Genomic DNA, 15,064 nt, shown 5'->3' with positions numbered 1-15,064 from the left:
TTCTTTTACTTTTTACAAAAAGCACTACATATGTTTTTGAGAGTCAAACATTTTCTAAAAGCATTTTCAATTGTTTTTAAGGTACTTCCAAACGAATGAGGAACTCATCCAGATCCAAATGGTGGGGATCTTAAGGATCCTCTATCATTTGAATTTTATTATTTAAAATTATGAATTTTATTATTTAAAATTAAACATAAATATTACTTAACGAAAATTGATTGCATAATATATGATGAACGACTAAGATCCTCATCATTTGGATCTGGATGGGATCCTTATCCCTTCCAAACGAGTTCATAAAATGTTAGTTTCAAAAAATAAATAAATAAAAAAAAAAAAAACACTTTGAAACTTGGAAGTGCTTTTTTCTAGAAATCCAAAAACCATTGTTACTGACTTTAGAAGCATTTTATTTTACTTTTTGCCAAAACTAGGCAAAAATACTTTTAGTTCTTGCAAAAGCAGATACAAACTTATTACTTAACTAGTCAAATATTAAATTATTAAGAGCTAGCAGATTGTCTTGTTGCTGGCCATCTCTCCAAAATATTAAGGAGAGAATGGGATACGATTTTGCTAAAAAAATGAAACATGCAAAATAAAATAAAATCCCAATTTGAGAAGAAATTTAGTGCTTGTAAATTTGTGACATTTCATTTCCCCTTTTTTTCATTGAAAATTGTGTGGACAAGGCCCTAATTGGGCATGCCCGCCAACAGCTCAGCAGGCATGGCCAGCGTGAGCCAATGCTTCTGTTAGCCAGTGCAACAAACATTTAAGATCACATCGATATTAAGATGTCATCCAATACAATTACAGAAAATAAAACCCAGCCAACAACACCTAGTGTTTCGTTTCTTGCGATGCAAGGCACCCCAAGGTCATTGCAGAAATGTGCACCAAAACAAAACATTGAAACCCAGTTTTAAATGCAGCACCAGAACCATGGATGCCAATCATGCAATATACACTTTACACAGTTCTCTTTCAAGTCATTCTATTAGCTTTAAGCCTTTAACATAAAAAGATGGAAGGCTAGGTGGAGTTGGTAATTAAGGTTTATGCCAAAGAAAGGTGGGGGAAATGAATCCTCCTCACAATTTACAGATTTTTCTCTTTCAAATTTCTATTCTAAAACGAGGCCGGGCTCAGAAACACGACGCATTTGTAAAATACTTTTGAGTGATTAAATGAACCCATTCAGCCTGTGTAAACTAAAGACGAAAAAGCACCAAAAGGAAAATCACCCCCAATGCCATCAAAAGCCACGTCATGGTATATAGTACCCGATATGTTTAAAGCTAGCCTAGCAAGAACCTGAATACATCGCTCAACGAAATAATCCCTTCTACACGCTTGCTGCCAGCCTCCACGATCACAAGTCTCCTAACCCCTAAAAGATAAACAAAGGAAGCGACTTGTGAAAAAACTTGTTACTAACACAAACAAAACACAGCAAAGAAAGCTATTTGCTTGATGGCCAAGAAACTCACCAGGATTAGCCAAGCGCTCCATCACTTTATGCAAAGAATCTGACCGCAAACACATCTGACACCTCTGCCCACTGAGGAAGCAGGAAGGAGAATTCGCATCTTGTCCCAGTAGCAACGCCTACAAAATGCAGACAGGCACATTCAGTTCTCAGAGGGGTGCGCTAGAGAAATTTTTGCATCACTCATTTTGTCTTTGGATTTTGTGATTTTGTCTCCTCGTCTATACTTCCGCTACTAATAGGTTGGGTTGCATTATGCTTTTGTGTCAACTGAAACTCCAAGAGTTGTGGACTCACATAATCACATAAACCTTTTGTTGCACACTGAGACTTTTAGCAATTACCTGATGGATGCTCAATTCATCAAGGCGAATCTGTGTATAAGCTTTATCTCTGGCCAAAGCAGTGATATCACTGAGGAGGATACAACAAGCACATTCAACAATTGGTCAAGGAACAAAGTAACTAGCTCTACGTAAAACTTGATGCAGATATAAATGAAATTCATTAGTTCACCTTCGTGAATAAATATCCAGCAATGAATCATTACCATCCACTATAGGTATTGAACTAACGTCAGCTGCAAAAGAAAATATTGCCACACAGAAGCATGAGTCAGGACTGACGTAAATAAAACCATCTGGCTAATTTTGGAGACAATGTGTAATAAAAACTAGGTAAGATGTGAAGCAGATAGCTAGAAAATAGAAGAAATATAACCTTGTATCAACAAAGAGAAGACATCAGCAAGAGATGAATTTGGTCTTAACATTGCCAATGGCCGTCCATTTGACTCTCCAATATTCGGAACCCATGTTCCTAAACGAAACTCAGATATAGGACATTGGAGTATGGGCAAGGAGCTAGAAGAATGTCTAAAATGCCTGCATATGCCTGAAGTTTTATTACAGATTAGTAATTAAATGTGCAAGCTTAACAATATACTAGAGAAATATATACATTTTAGTAACTAAATGTGCAAGCTTAACGATATACTAGAGAAATACATACATTTTAGTATTCCGCAGAGGGAAGCAAGGTGCAATAGTTGAGGAGATGAACCATTCTGCGAAGTTGAATGGACAATTGGAACTGTAGCCACCTTGTTTTGCAAAATTTTCAAAGCTACTTCTTTGAGAGAATCGTAAGGGCCAGCCTGTATGTCAAAACAGCACAAATATAAGCATTATCATGATTTGAAATCATGAATTTGGCTACAGTGAATCCAAGATTTATCATAATTCAGCCCCAAAACCCACACAAAAGAATATGCAGAGTCTAACAACCCTCAGTTCATTCCATAATTCCAATTTTTGTGCATTATGAAAATTTTCATGAGCACATTGGTAGTTACTTTGCATACAAATTAAGTCATGTTTCCAAAATTATTCAAACGACAACATTTAAATGAAGTATGAAATCTTCTCCACTTGATCTTTAGCCAATAGGCTTCAAAAAGTGTACAAATTTCTGAATTATATAATTGCTGAGGGTAACACTTCACTTTAGAAAAGAATACAAATTAACATCTCATGAGGAACTTACAGAGACAAGATGGGGTGGATAGTATCTCCCATTGCCATCAAGTTGTCTGTTAAGATTTATTTTTCCCTCTTTCCATGCTGCTACAGTATGAGTCTCAAGCTCTTCCTCGGTCAAGTTGGATCCATGATTCCCAAGCTTTCATAAGAGCCATACATTTTAATAAACTGAAAATGGAACTACGAAGTGCATTCTCTGTGTGTGAATTAAAAAAACAAAGCAAATGCCAAGGACAGAAGCATCCACAAAGCAAGATAAATTTCAAGGAATAAGGATCAAGCATGCAGTCCAAGCAAGGAAAAACAGCTAATAAAATAAATTTAATTTAGTATTTCACTTTCAGAATAAAGTTTTAATAAGAACCACAATCTGAGATTGGCACCATGAAAATTCATGATCTGCGTAAAACAATTTCAGGGTGAGGAAGGTTATTTTGAAACAAGAAGTTTGTAATAGAGGAAACAGTATGGATGTAATGGAGAAAACGGAAAAAGACTAAACAGTTTAAAGACTGTTTGTGTGTGCCCAGAAATCGTAACAAGTGTTGTATTACCCGTTGACAGACTCCCTCATGCACCATAAATTGACTCCAGCAAGGTTTGGAACATAGATGCAACATTAGGTATGATGGCAGGAGAGATGATACGTGTCTCTATAGTATGAATGTTCAGAAACGGAAACTTCACGAGAACAACCATTAGTATGCACCTTGTAGCACATTTGAAGCTTAGAAACCTCTTAGTTACATGCGTGCCTCAAAAATTTAAAACTTTCAAACATATATATATATTGATTGTTATTTGTATATGTATACTACTGTGTTTCATAGAGAACTAGAACATGCATATATTAACAATAAGGAATGACAAAAGTTTTACACAGAACACACCTCTCTCAAGATTAGGATGAAGTCCATAGCACTAAGTACTCCAACAAACTGGCCCTTCTCAAAATCCCACAGAGGAGCCACAGGTACTCCCTTAAAAGGAACTTAAATTAGTAACCAAAGATATAGATAGGTACAAAGTACAAATTATTACCACAGCAGAAACTGTTTAAATGGCATAAATGTCCTAGGGATTGATGTAAATTGAGTAGAGACAATCAATTTATGTAAGCTGGGGAATTCAAGCTCCCTCCCACTTTTTGTTTTGAAAGCATTTACGTGTTTGTGGAAAAGACACTCACCTGTTCATGTAGGATATGGAATGCTTGCTTCACAGGTAAACTATTATCCAAGGCAATGACCTGTGATGTCAACACAATTGAAATAAGAATGATAATTTACCAGATCAGGGTGGTCAGCTCCAATAAACTACCTACTATAGCGGCACCAGCATAAGGGTAAGCATTCAAACCTTGCCTGACTCTGGAAGCAACTCATAAGCCGTATGTCTGGACAAGAACATTGATATACGATGTCGAGAGATATCGAGATCAGCCTCTGAGAACCTAGGAACTGTTTCCTGCAATAGACCACCTTACAACATGATCTATTCTGTACTGCAACACAACTCAAATCCTTGACTTATACAAGTGAAAAACTTACTACATTTGTAGGAACCATATCTACGTCCATGTTGGACCCACCAGAAGTCTCAGGACTGAAACTTGTAGGAACGATATCTTCTCCAGCTAGAAAGATGGTATTCACTGTTCCACCATTCGCATTAACAGAAGGCTGATGCTCATTATGTCGCCATTGGCCATCAACAAAAAATTTGTACTGCAATTGGAAACAACACATCTAATGTCAGCATGACACATACATATTGCATGATGTACCAGTGAGCGAGCATATGTACACCTTGGGTGAGAATATCTTATGGCTGCCACAGAGAGAGAGGGACACAAGATGTTATCAACACATAAGGAGCTGAACAGATTATATCTACCACCACCACAAGCATGTCAGAAATGTTATCATTATCTTTCCTTCACATACATTAAAGCATATAGGGGCAGTAAAAAAAAGTAACATAATCTTAGCTCAGTTATGTAGGGGTTCAGAGGTTATATATTTTAACGAAGCAGGGCAAGTTTTGAAGTATCCACTCGAGTTTCATTTATTTAACAGAAATATACTTCTTCGCTTCATTCAGCAATCTAATTTGCGGTAAAAAGTCAACCCTTATGGTTCTGTTCACACTCTGCCCCTGATTACGAGGGTGATATCTATAGCAAGTACCATATTGTACAATAAAAACCTGATACCGGCGATCAGAGTTTCCTACATAAGCAATTTTCTTCCTTAACTTTCTATCTGAATGTAGCAAATGAGAAATGCCAATTTCTTACTTTTTCTGAGAATTAGACGGAACATAAGAACGCAACAAACTATGTTACAGCATTCATGAATCCCGTTTCCTAATATTACATTGCTTATCCTTTATGCAAGCAAACTCAACTGAACAGTATCACATGACAATATATTCATGGCAATACCAATGATTTCAGAACTTGAAATGAGGGCAATAAGTAAGATTTAAAACTTCAGCAACTTGAACCGAGTATAATAGTGTTGATAAGTCATAATTGTGAGAAATAAACCTGATGATATCCGGGCGTCAAATTCCAAACAACTTGAAATACAGTTGGGTGCCCCTCCATTGGAGCCATAGGTATATGTTCTAACCACCTGTACATACAAAAAAATAAAATAAAACATAAATCCATATCACATCTTCAATGATACATTGAGCATCGAAACACGAAAAACAACTATCACTCAAATAACAAGAACTACTATTGGAAATTGATCAGTCATGGCACACCTTGTGAAAGAACCACTGAGAAACACACTCCTTCCTCCATAAGGCCAGACAAACGGATACGGAATTAAAACTGGTACGGAAAGTCTACTGCTTTGATGTGCAGGTGCAGCACCCGAACCAGACCCAAACATTTCCCACCAAATTTGATAATTAGATAAACTTACAGAAAAATCCCACAAACTGGAAAATTCAACACCTTCCCAGTTGATTATTTGCCACAAAAACCCCAATCCCACCAACCCAGTAAACTATTTTCCCCAGAATTTAAGAACCCTTTTATCAAATCCCACTTAAAGAAAACCCCACTCTCTTTTTTTTTCTTTGTTCTTGCTTGGTAATGGGGATCCTCCACAACTGAGCAGAGGACCCTCAATGCTTGCACATGCAGTGCCACCAAATCAAAACCAAAAACACAAAATTTGATATGTTTCAATCTCACCACCCTCTGATCAAATTCTCAGTCCAAAAAGTCAACAAATCGGACGGGCAGGATGAAAACCCACAAAACCCAGCTAAAAGCCAGGGGATTTTCCACAATTTGATCTCTGATCTACCCCAAGTCAGAGACTTTCCCACCAAATCCAATCTCAGAGCTCTGTGTCTCTGAAGCTAGGAGGAGGAATTCGACTATTACAGTGGTTGTATTGTAATTAATGCATATTTTGGGGTGACAACAGCAAGGTACAGGAAGAAAACCCTAACATTGAAGAGAGAGAGAGAGAGAGAGAGAGAGAGAGAGAGAGCTGAGTCTGGGGGTATGTGGCGTTGTATATGGTTTGGATCTTCAAAAGCTGTGTGTCCTCTAAAGTGAAGAATCTAATGGAAAACATCCAAACACGCCCCAATAGAAATTAAAAGTGTAAAAGAAAAGAATTAAAATAGTTAGACTAACTTTTCTGTGCATCAAAACATGGGCGCAGAGCGTAATAATTCCACTTTAATTATAACATGTGTGTTTAGTTTATTAACTTACCGTAAAAGTAAGACATCAATCTCATTAATCACCTGTACTATAACGCCACAAATATACGATAAATTTTTTAATATGACCGGTACACAAGATAGTACATCATGTGTCGCTAAATAAATGACAAGATATGTGTGCTAAAAAGTTAATAACTTAAAAAATAAAATTTTTCACCATTCCTATTAAAACATATGATGTACCACTTATGTTCCTGTCACAACTAAAAATTTCTCTAAATATACAAAACACAAAAGTGTTTTTCGGTTCACAGCCAAGAAACTCCAAATTAAGTTCAATTACAATATATATATATATATATATATATATATTTATTTATATTTTTTATTATTAAAAAAATATGGATCAAATGGTAGCTTCACGATAGTCCTTCTACCAGAGACCAAAAAGATTTACAGAGGCATTTCAATTCTTCTGGTCACTATCATCCAGCACCAAGATGTTCAATTACTTTATTGGTTAATTACTTCTTTTTTTTTATGAAAGTAATGGCAAATTTCCACAACTAAAATCATTATTTAAAGGGTAGTAGTTATTTTAAGTTTCTTCTTTACCTTTGTTTGTCTTTTCAGCAAAGGAGACAAAAGAATAAGATTTTTTTAATCCAAGAGAAAATGACTCTTACAGAAATTCTGGAGGAGTGGTAACAATTTTCTTATTTTTGTTTTACGATCTTATTAAGTTGCTTGATATTTATTTGGAAATATTTTTAACATAACTAAAAATGTTTTTAGAGAAAAAAATTTGGATTCCAACAGCACTTTAAATGCTTTATAGAAAAAGCATCAGTCATTAGTTTATTGCATGAAGCATTTTAAGTGTTTTTTCAAGCTTCACGTGTATTTTTCTAAGGATTAATTCCTAGGCCGTTAAATATTGTCTTTGCAAAAATAAATAAATAAATTTCATCTAAAACATACCATATTTTTAGTTAAACACTTAATTTATGATAAAATTAATCAAATGTATTAAACGGTTTATGGTTTTTTATTTTCTTTGCATAGTTAGTCTACAAAAAATGATCTAAAATATAGACGGTTCATTAAAAAAATTAAGAAGGTTGCAAGCATACCTGAAATAGTACTATATGTATTCAAGATAAATGGTTTCCATGCACCTTTTCTATTCTTCAACACATCATTACTTAAATTTCTCCATTGATTTTATTTAATTTGTTCAATCTCACAGCATAAAATATAGTTATGTGTAACGAAAAAATAAAAGTGTGAAAATAATTTTTCGTATCGTATTGTTTGTTAATACAATAATGATTTATTTTCTTTTATTTTTTATGTAAAAAGTATGATTGACTGATGTAAGGTACTAAATTCTAAAAGCTTGCAAGAGAAAAGAATGAGCATGCATTTTGACTGGCATGCAACAAATTGTTTTGCTATTTATGGTAAGATTCCTCGAAATTTCTTCCTTAAAACCGGTTTGTGTTTAACGATTTTATTTTAAATTTTTGCTTCTAAATAAGGCTTAAATGTCAAAATAGTTTATGCATTTTAACTTATCGGTCAATTTTGTCCCTGTGTATACAATTTGGCCAAATTAATTCTCGTGTTTACCTTTGTTAGCCAATTCTAGACAATCCGTTAAAGAACCGTTAAATTTGAGATAAGAATGTAATTCCATTGTAAACCCATTAAATGCATGTGAGATCAAATGAGCGACGATGACTCCTCAAACTATTTTCGCGCCAAAAGACTCGGACGTCTATCTTCTGGATTGCAAATCAAATGTCCACAAGACTATCTAATGCGAAAATATTTTGAACCGTCATTGATTTGATCTCGCGTGCATTTATGGGTTTACAACGTAATTACATTTTTGTCTCAATTTTAACGGTTCTTTAATGAATTGTCTAAGATTGGCTAATAGATACATATGGAATAATTTGGTCAATCTGAGAACACGGTGATCAAATTGACCGATAGGGTGAAACACATGAGCCATTTGACATTTAAGCTTTTAAAAATTATTTTTAAATGATTGTTATGATAATTACCCTAAATTCACTTAAATACGAAAAAAGAAATTCAAACTTAAGTGTCAAAGGTGAAGCATTGCACACTACTTAAGCTAATTTAGTTAAACTCATATTTACACTTTTTAAAAATGAAAAATATGCCAAGTTTGAATCACCTTCTCAGTAATTAAATTTTTTAAAATAATTTGCTTTCATATTAAGTAACTTGTTTTCTTAAATGATAAATAGTAAAGTTTGTTTTTTTTTAAAAAAATATTAAATTGTAAAAAAAATTAAAATTCCCTCAAAATTGCACCTTGCCAAGTGCTTGAAGACATTTTTAGTATGCCAATAAAAGACAAACCACACATTAAATTTCTTTCAAAAAACATATATAAATTTGCACAAAAACTGCTAAAATTATACATGCTAGTTCACATATTTAATAAAGGGATGTGTCATTCACACACCCATTTTTATTTCTCATACGTCTTTTTAATTTTCGATCGTTGATTGAATGAATTGAAGAAGATTAAATGACATAAATTAACAAGAGGTATATAAGAAGTAAAAAATAATACTTAAATAGCACACTCCTATTAATAGAGTGAAAGTAACATAAAAAATGGGGCAGTGGGCACCAAAGAATCTTTGGCTTGTCAATTGTTCTTTTATTTTCGTCCTCATAATAATAAAAGAAAAATAATATAACGACGCTATTTTATCTTTTATTACACATTTTTTTTTTATTTGATCATCTATTTAAATAAGTCAAACATTAACCAGAACATAATTAAACATAAATGTGAGCTGAAAGAAAAAATTCCGTGTAATTATTATTTATAAAAATAAAAAAAAAAAGTGATGTAAAAGAAAACAAAAATTTTACACCAGAAAAAAAAAGAAAATGAAAAATAAAAAAGACAAAAGGGCAAGGACCGATCGAAAAATGAAAAAGTTTGATGGGCTGGGTATTAGATTAACAGAATTTGACGATCATGATTTGCTGCGTTAATTGGACCCCACGGAATCACATCACATCAATGTTGGGCCCACAACTGCCCATGAGTCCCAGTCAGCTTCCGCCACCATGGGAAGAGAGAGAGAGTTTTACCACCATTTACCCCAGTAAATAACGAGTAAGGATTCACGTCAAATCATTTTTGTGATATTTGTTCATCGTACATCGTGCGATCAATTTTTATCAGATACTGTTTATATTCAATTGCAAATAAAAAAAAATTTCAATGATTTTTTATTGCACGATATATGATGAACATATTTGACTGAAGGATTCCCATGATCCTCATAAAGAGGATCCAGCGAGAATCCTCTTGGGTAAATAATATCCTTTACGCGAGTTACCAATGGGCTTGTTACACATTTTCATCTATTTTTTGGACTGTGCAATCCATACACTAATTTTTATTTTTCATTTATTTGTTTATTATTTTTTGTCATTTTATTATTATTTTTTAATTTATTTGATTGAAGACTGAAAATTAGGAGTGCGCGAAAAATAATATAGGTGCATGAATAAACAGTTTTTTTTTTTTAATAAATTTTATACTTTATGAGAAATACTTTCACTAATATGTGCTTTATTTTTCTTCGCCTTTATATGAATTTTAGATTGCTTTTAGTAAAATTCGTCGACACAAATGTGATAACCAGTCAGTTTGGAAAAGACAGAATGAAGAATAATCGAACTCCAACGTGAAAAAAATGTAAAAGTTAAGTAAGTTTGGATCAAAACAAATATTGGTTCAATCTCATCATATATTGGCATACTCAAAAGGGGACATTTTATAGTGGTAATTCGGATTTGAATGTAGAGATTTTGTGACTATCGGTGGCCGTGTTTACTTTATATTTGTAGATGCATGTGCGTTATATTGGCTTAATATGGCAATAAGGTAGTTCATATTTTCAACGCGCAACTCGTTTATTCATGAGAAAGTGTCAAAACCTTTATTTCTAATCATCGTTTTTTATAATGGCGACAATCCACTCTTTCAATGCACAACCTCATTTAATAAAAAAAATAAAAAAAAATAAAAAAAAAACCTTTATTTCTAATGGTAACGACATCTGCGCCCCGTCGTTTTTTTTGATAATTTCAATAGACAATTCGCATTTTATAGGCACAATTCGTTTACCAAATAAAAAGGGCCAAAAGCTTTATTTCTAACCGTTAAATGCATTTGTGTCCCATTGTTTTTTATAATGTCAATAGACAATCCATCATTTCAATGCGCAACTCGTTTATCAACTAAGAATTGCCAAGAGATAATCTACAGTTTCAACGTGTTAACACTCAAAATTTGGAGGTCAACAAAGACTATCATGGTCAACCCTTGATGGGCTTGGGATAAAGGCTTTAAGTAATTGACAACAAGTTTTAAGTGGTTCCCCCTAGAAAATGGGCTACCTCCACTATAGTGCTTTATATAAATTGATATGGATTACAAAAAAGGGATGTGTAATTGTGTAACCTTTCTTTTCTTTTTTGTGTCTAACCCCTTATACAGTGTGCTCGTCCATCTTATATAGATCTACTTAATGAGCCCCGAATGTCCTGGGCTCTCAAGTACTTAACTGCTCTAGCATCAAAAGAACTAATCATGTAGACAAAACTTTCCAGCTACCCTTTTGTCCTTTAGTCGACACGTGGAGATGATGACACACCCCGACCGAGATCAGGGCGTGCTGGCCGTCACGCGAAGGTGACGTAACCATGTGCGCGTGCGGAAGCTAATTAAGAAGGTAATATAAAAGTACGAATAATTAAAAACCTAATAACATACAAAGTACTAGTGTATGTGAGACACAATTCAGAGCAAGTCTACAGCAGTCAAAAAGGAAAGATACGACATATGTACACCCGGAGGTGACCCTACAATGGTGAGTGTCTGTCAGAAATGCCGGGACGCCCTCTGGGATAAACCACCGAACTCGCTAGACCACTAGAACCTGGAGGGGCGCAAAAACAAAAGCGTGAGTGGGCAAAAACAAAGTTCTTTGAAAACTCTTTAGCAAAATACATTCTAACCCCTCGCCGTAAAACCTGTATACTTCCCAGAAAATGAACATATATACGTATGTATAGGTATGCCAATCATGCTCCACTATATGCCATTCATGCTCACAATATGCCATTCATGCTCACAATATGCCATTCATGCTTGAGAATATGCCACAACAGAATCTCATAATCAAATATAAATGCTCAAGCATAACCACATCAATAACATATAATTTGGCAGCCGGGAGTCACCTAACGTGACATGTACCGCTGAATCTAGAGCTCCACTCTCAACTCAATAACTGAATCTGCACACGAGTCGGAACCACCTAACGTGGTCTGTACGACAGGCTGGGTGTATTATATATATGTATGCTCTAGTGCTACGATCACGTGAAGCTGTGCGATAATCGCGGGTCACCTACAAGTCGGAACCACCTAATGTGGTCTGTACGACAGGCTTGCACCTATCTTGGATCCAAGGCGAGCATGCGGTGCTGGTGAACATACACGTGAAGGCTGTGCCCTGGCCCTGGGCGGGAGCACTAACACCGGGGGTGCAGATTATGAGCTCTCTAAACCTCTCAAATTACCATTGCATAATAAACAGGAATGCATAACCACATGAATACCGCTTACCTGGCACTTACCTGTGCGTCCACAGCACCAAATACACATTTATATATATATGTATGCCACTACTAATACATGCGATGATGCGTAAACAATATTCAAATGATGCATGGCATAAAACATATAACCTTTTCTATTTAATTTCTGGGAATTAATATGTATATAGGTATATACGGAAAACAAAAGCCCACTCACTGGTAATTAGAAGGGTCGTAGCCCCCCTGCCTCGAGTGTGAACGCTCGTCCTCGGAGAACGAATCACCTATACGCGACAAAGTTACGAAAACATTAATTTAAAAGCACCTAAGCAACTTCTCGTAATAACTTCTCATACATTGCTCAAATTGGACATATGAATATACCAACGTGACCTACACAACCTCAGGATCACGCCCATATTTTTAGAAAAATTTTTGGACCACGCACGCGCCCCCACGCGCCGGCCAAGGCACGGCCCTACGCGCCCCCACGCGCGGCCACGTGCACTGCACACTGACGGCATCAACTGACGCCGTCAGGAATATTCCGTCAAACTGACGGAATATTCTGTTAAATCTAACCAGATTCCGTCACTGCCGTTAGGAATATTCCGTTAGACTTAACGGAATATTCCTCTGTCTTCTCCGGCTAGACTCCGGCGCCGGCGACGGCGCCGGAAAACTGGGTAATTTTCAAACTAAGTTTTCTCCTTCGTTTTTCAACCATTTTTCACGTTCTTTATACCAAAATGAAGCTTAGGACTAGTAGAATCACGTTAGACTAGTTTTAAGGCCTAAAAATTGCTAGATCATACCTGTCCACAACTTCAAAGTTCGGCCAACTTCGAACCTAGCCTTCCCAACGTCCAAATTCACCCAACGAACCACTCCGAGGCTCCTTGGGACCTCACAAACACATCTACAAGCTTAGAAATTCCAAAAACACACTAGTTTAGGTTTGCATGAACAGTGTTTCAAATCGGCCATTGTTGAAACGACGTGAAAACGTTCGAATTCTTACCTGGAATTGGTATGGTTGTGCTCCTCACAACCTCACGAGTTCAATGGTGTAATTGGTTTCTTGTTTGGTGAAGATTTGGGTATGCTTGTATGTGTGTCCGTGTGTAGAGGAAGAAGAAGAATAATGGAACTCGGGGAAAGAGAGAGAGAGAGAGAAGAGAGAAGAGACAGAGTGAGGGAATGAGGGAGGGAATCCCGGAAAGAAAAGAAAAAATGTATGATTGTGTGTGGTCCCACCACCCACACAACACAAATATACACGTAAACGAATAGATTAGGGGTAAAATTGTAATTTCAATGTACGTTTCGTTAGTTTCGGGACGGGATGTTACAACCTACCCTCCTTAATAGAATTTCGTCCCGAAATTCAAAACAACCTCATTTAACCCCTAGTAATCGAAGAACAATCTAGGATACAAATCCCTCATCCTATTTTCTGTCTCCCATGTCGCTTCTTCAACCGAGTGATTCCTCCACAAAACTTTCACCAAATTCACCGTTTTGTTCCTCAGAACTTTTTCTTTCCAATCCAAGATCGTTAACGGTTCCTCATCGTACGTCAAATCTGGATTTATCTCTAACGGTTGAGGAGGTATTACATGTAACGGATCAGCAACATAATGTCGGAGCATAGACACGTGAAACACGTTATGCACCTTAGCCAACTCCAGAGGCAACTCCAACCTGTAAGCTACTTCACCAACTCTTTCTGTGATTATGTACGGTCCGATGTATCTGGGACTCAACTTCCCTTTCTTTCCAAACCGCACAACACCTCTCCACGGTGAAAGCTTTAGAAACACCCAATCTCCGACCTCATATGTTCTGTCCGTAGCATGTCGATCTGCTAAACTTTTCTGCCTGTCCTGAGCTGCTTTCAGGTTAGACCTAATTACCTGAACATTTTGAGTAGTCTCCTCAACAATCTCCGGACCTACTAAAACTCTTTCGCCAACCTCCGACCAACATAACGGAGTGCGACAAGATCTACCATACAAAGCTTCAAATGGCGCCATGCCAATGCTCGAATGGAAACTGTTGTTGTAAGCAAATTCCATCAAATCTAATCGCTGGTGCCAAGCATCACTGAACTGTAACACTGATGCTCGCAGCATATCTTCCAAGGTCTGAATAGTTCTCTCGGACTGTCCGTCCGTCTGTGGATGATATGCCGTACTGTAAAGTAGTCTCGTACCCAAAGCTTCCTGAAAAGCTACCCAAAACTTCGATGTGAATCGTGGATCACGATCTGAGACGATACTTACAGGGACACCATGGTACTTCACAACCTTTGAGATGAACAATTCTGCTAACCGGCTCAAAGAGTACTTCTCTCTCACTGGAATGAAATGCGCCGATTTAGTGAGCCGATCAACGATCACCCAAATGCCATCAAAGCCATTATGTGTACGCGGCAACTTGTACACAAAATCCATAGTAATATTTTCCCATTTCCACTCTGGAACGGGAAGCGGCTGCAACAATCCAAACGGTTTCTTTCTTTCTGCTTTAACCTGCTGACAAACAGCACAACTGCTCACATACTCAGCTATCTCCCTTTTTATACCCGGCCAATAGTAAAATGGTCGAATGGTATGATACATTTTGGTTGCTCCTGGGTGCATGGCATAGCCCGAGAT

General features: G+C 36.4%; 1 protein-coding gene across 2 annotated transcripts; it reads right to left on the bottom strand.

Annotated features, from left to right (window-relative positions):
• Positions 1–910: 910 nt before the first annotated feature.
• Positions 911–6,690, bottom strand: LOC137722725 (sucrose nonfermenting 4-like protein). 2 transcript variants are annotated; one of them, XM_068461798.1, is made up of 13 exons: positions 5,812–6,690; positions 5,588–5,675; positions 4,590–4,763; positions 4,396–4,503; positions 4,226–4,285; positions 3,927–4,016; positions 3,041–3,175; positions 2,507–2,651; positions 2,216–2,389; positions 2,012–2,075; positions 1,840–1,909; positions 1,497–1,614; positions 911–1,396 (listed from the first exon to the last, which is right to left on the bottom strand). In XM_068461798.1, the coding sequence occupies exons 1-13, from the start codon at positions 5,940–5,942 to the stop codon at positions 1,305–1,307; spliced, it is 1,449 nt and encodes a 482-aa protein (XP_068317899.1). In that variant the 5' UTR covers positions 5,943–6,690; the 3' UTR covers positions 911–1,304. The 2 variants fall into 2 exon arrangements, with proteins under 2 accessions (XP_068317899.1, XP_068317898.1); XM_068461797.1 differs by having other exon boundaries at positions 4,587–4,763; positions 5,812–6,688.
• Positions 6,691–15,064: the final 8,374 nt, after the last annotated feature.

This window comes from Pyrus communis, chromosome 17, assembly GCF_963583255.1.
Source record: "Pyrus communis chromosome 17, drPyrComm1.1, whole genome shotgun sequence".
Taxonomy (NCBI): domain Eukaryota; kingdom Viridiplantae; phylum Streptophyta; class Magnoliopsida; order Rosales; family Rosaceae; genus Pyrus; species Pyrus communis.
The sequence above is the reverse complement of the archived record's forward strand: the minus strand, read 5'-3'. Positions and strand labels throughout refer to the sequence as shown.

Bases quoted from the DNA above. Each gene is read 5' to 3' on its own strand.
- LOC137722725 (XM_068461797.1), bottom strand. From the start codon at position 5,942: ATGTTTGGGTCTGGTTCGGGTGCTGCACCTGCACATCAAAGCAGTAGA. The intron at 2,390-2,506 runs GTATGTATTTCT...ATAAAACTTCAG, and splicing joins CCTCTGCGGAATACTAAAAT to GCATATGCAGGCATTTTAGA. The intron at 2,076-2,215 runs GTTATATTTCTT...TTTCTTTTGCAG, and splicing joins CTTCTCTTTGTTGATACAAG to CTGACGTTAGTTCAATACCT.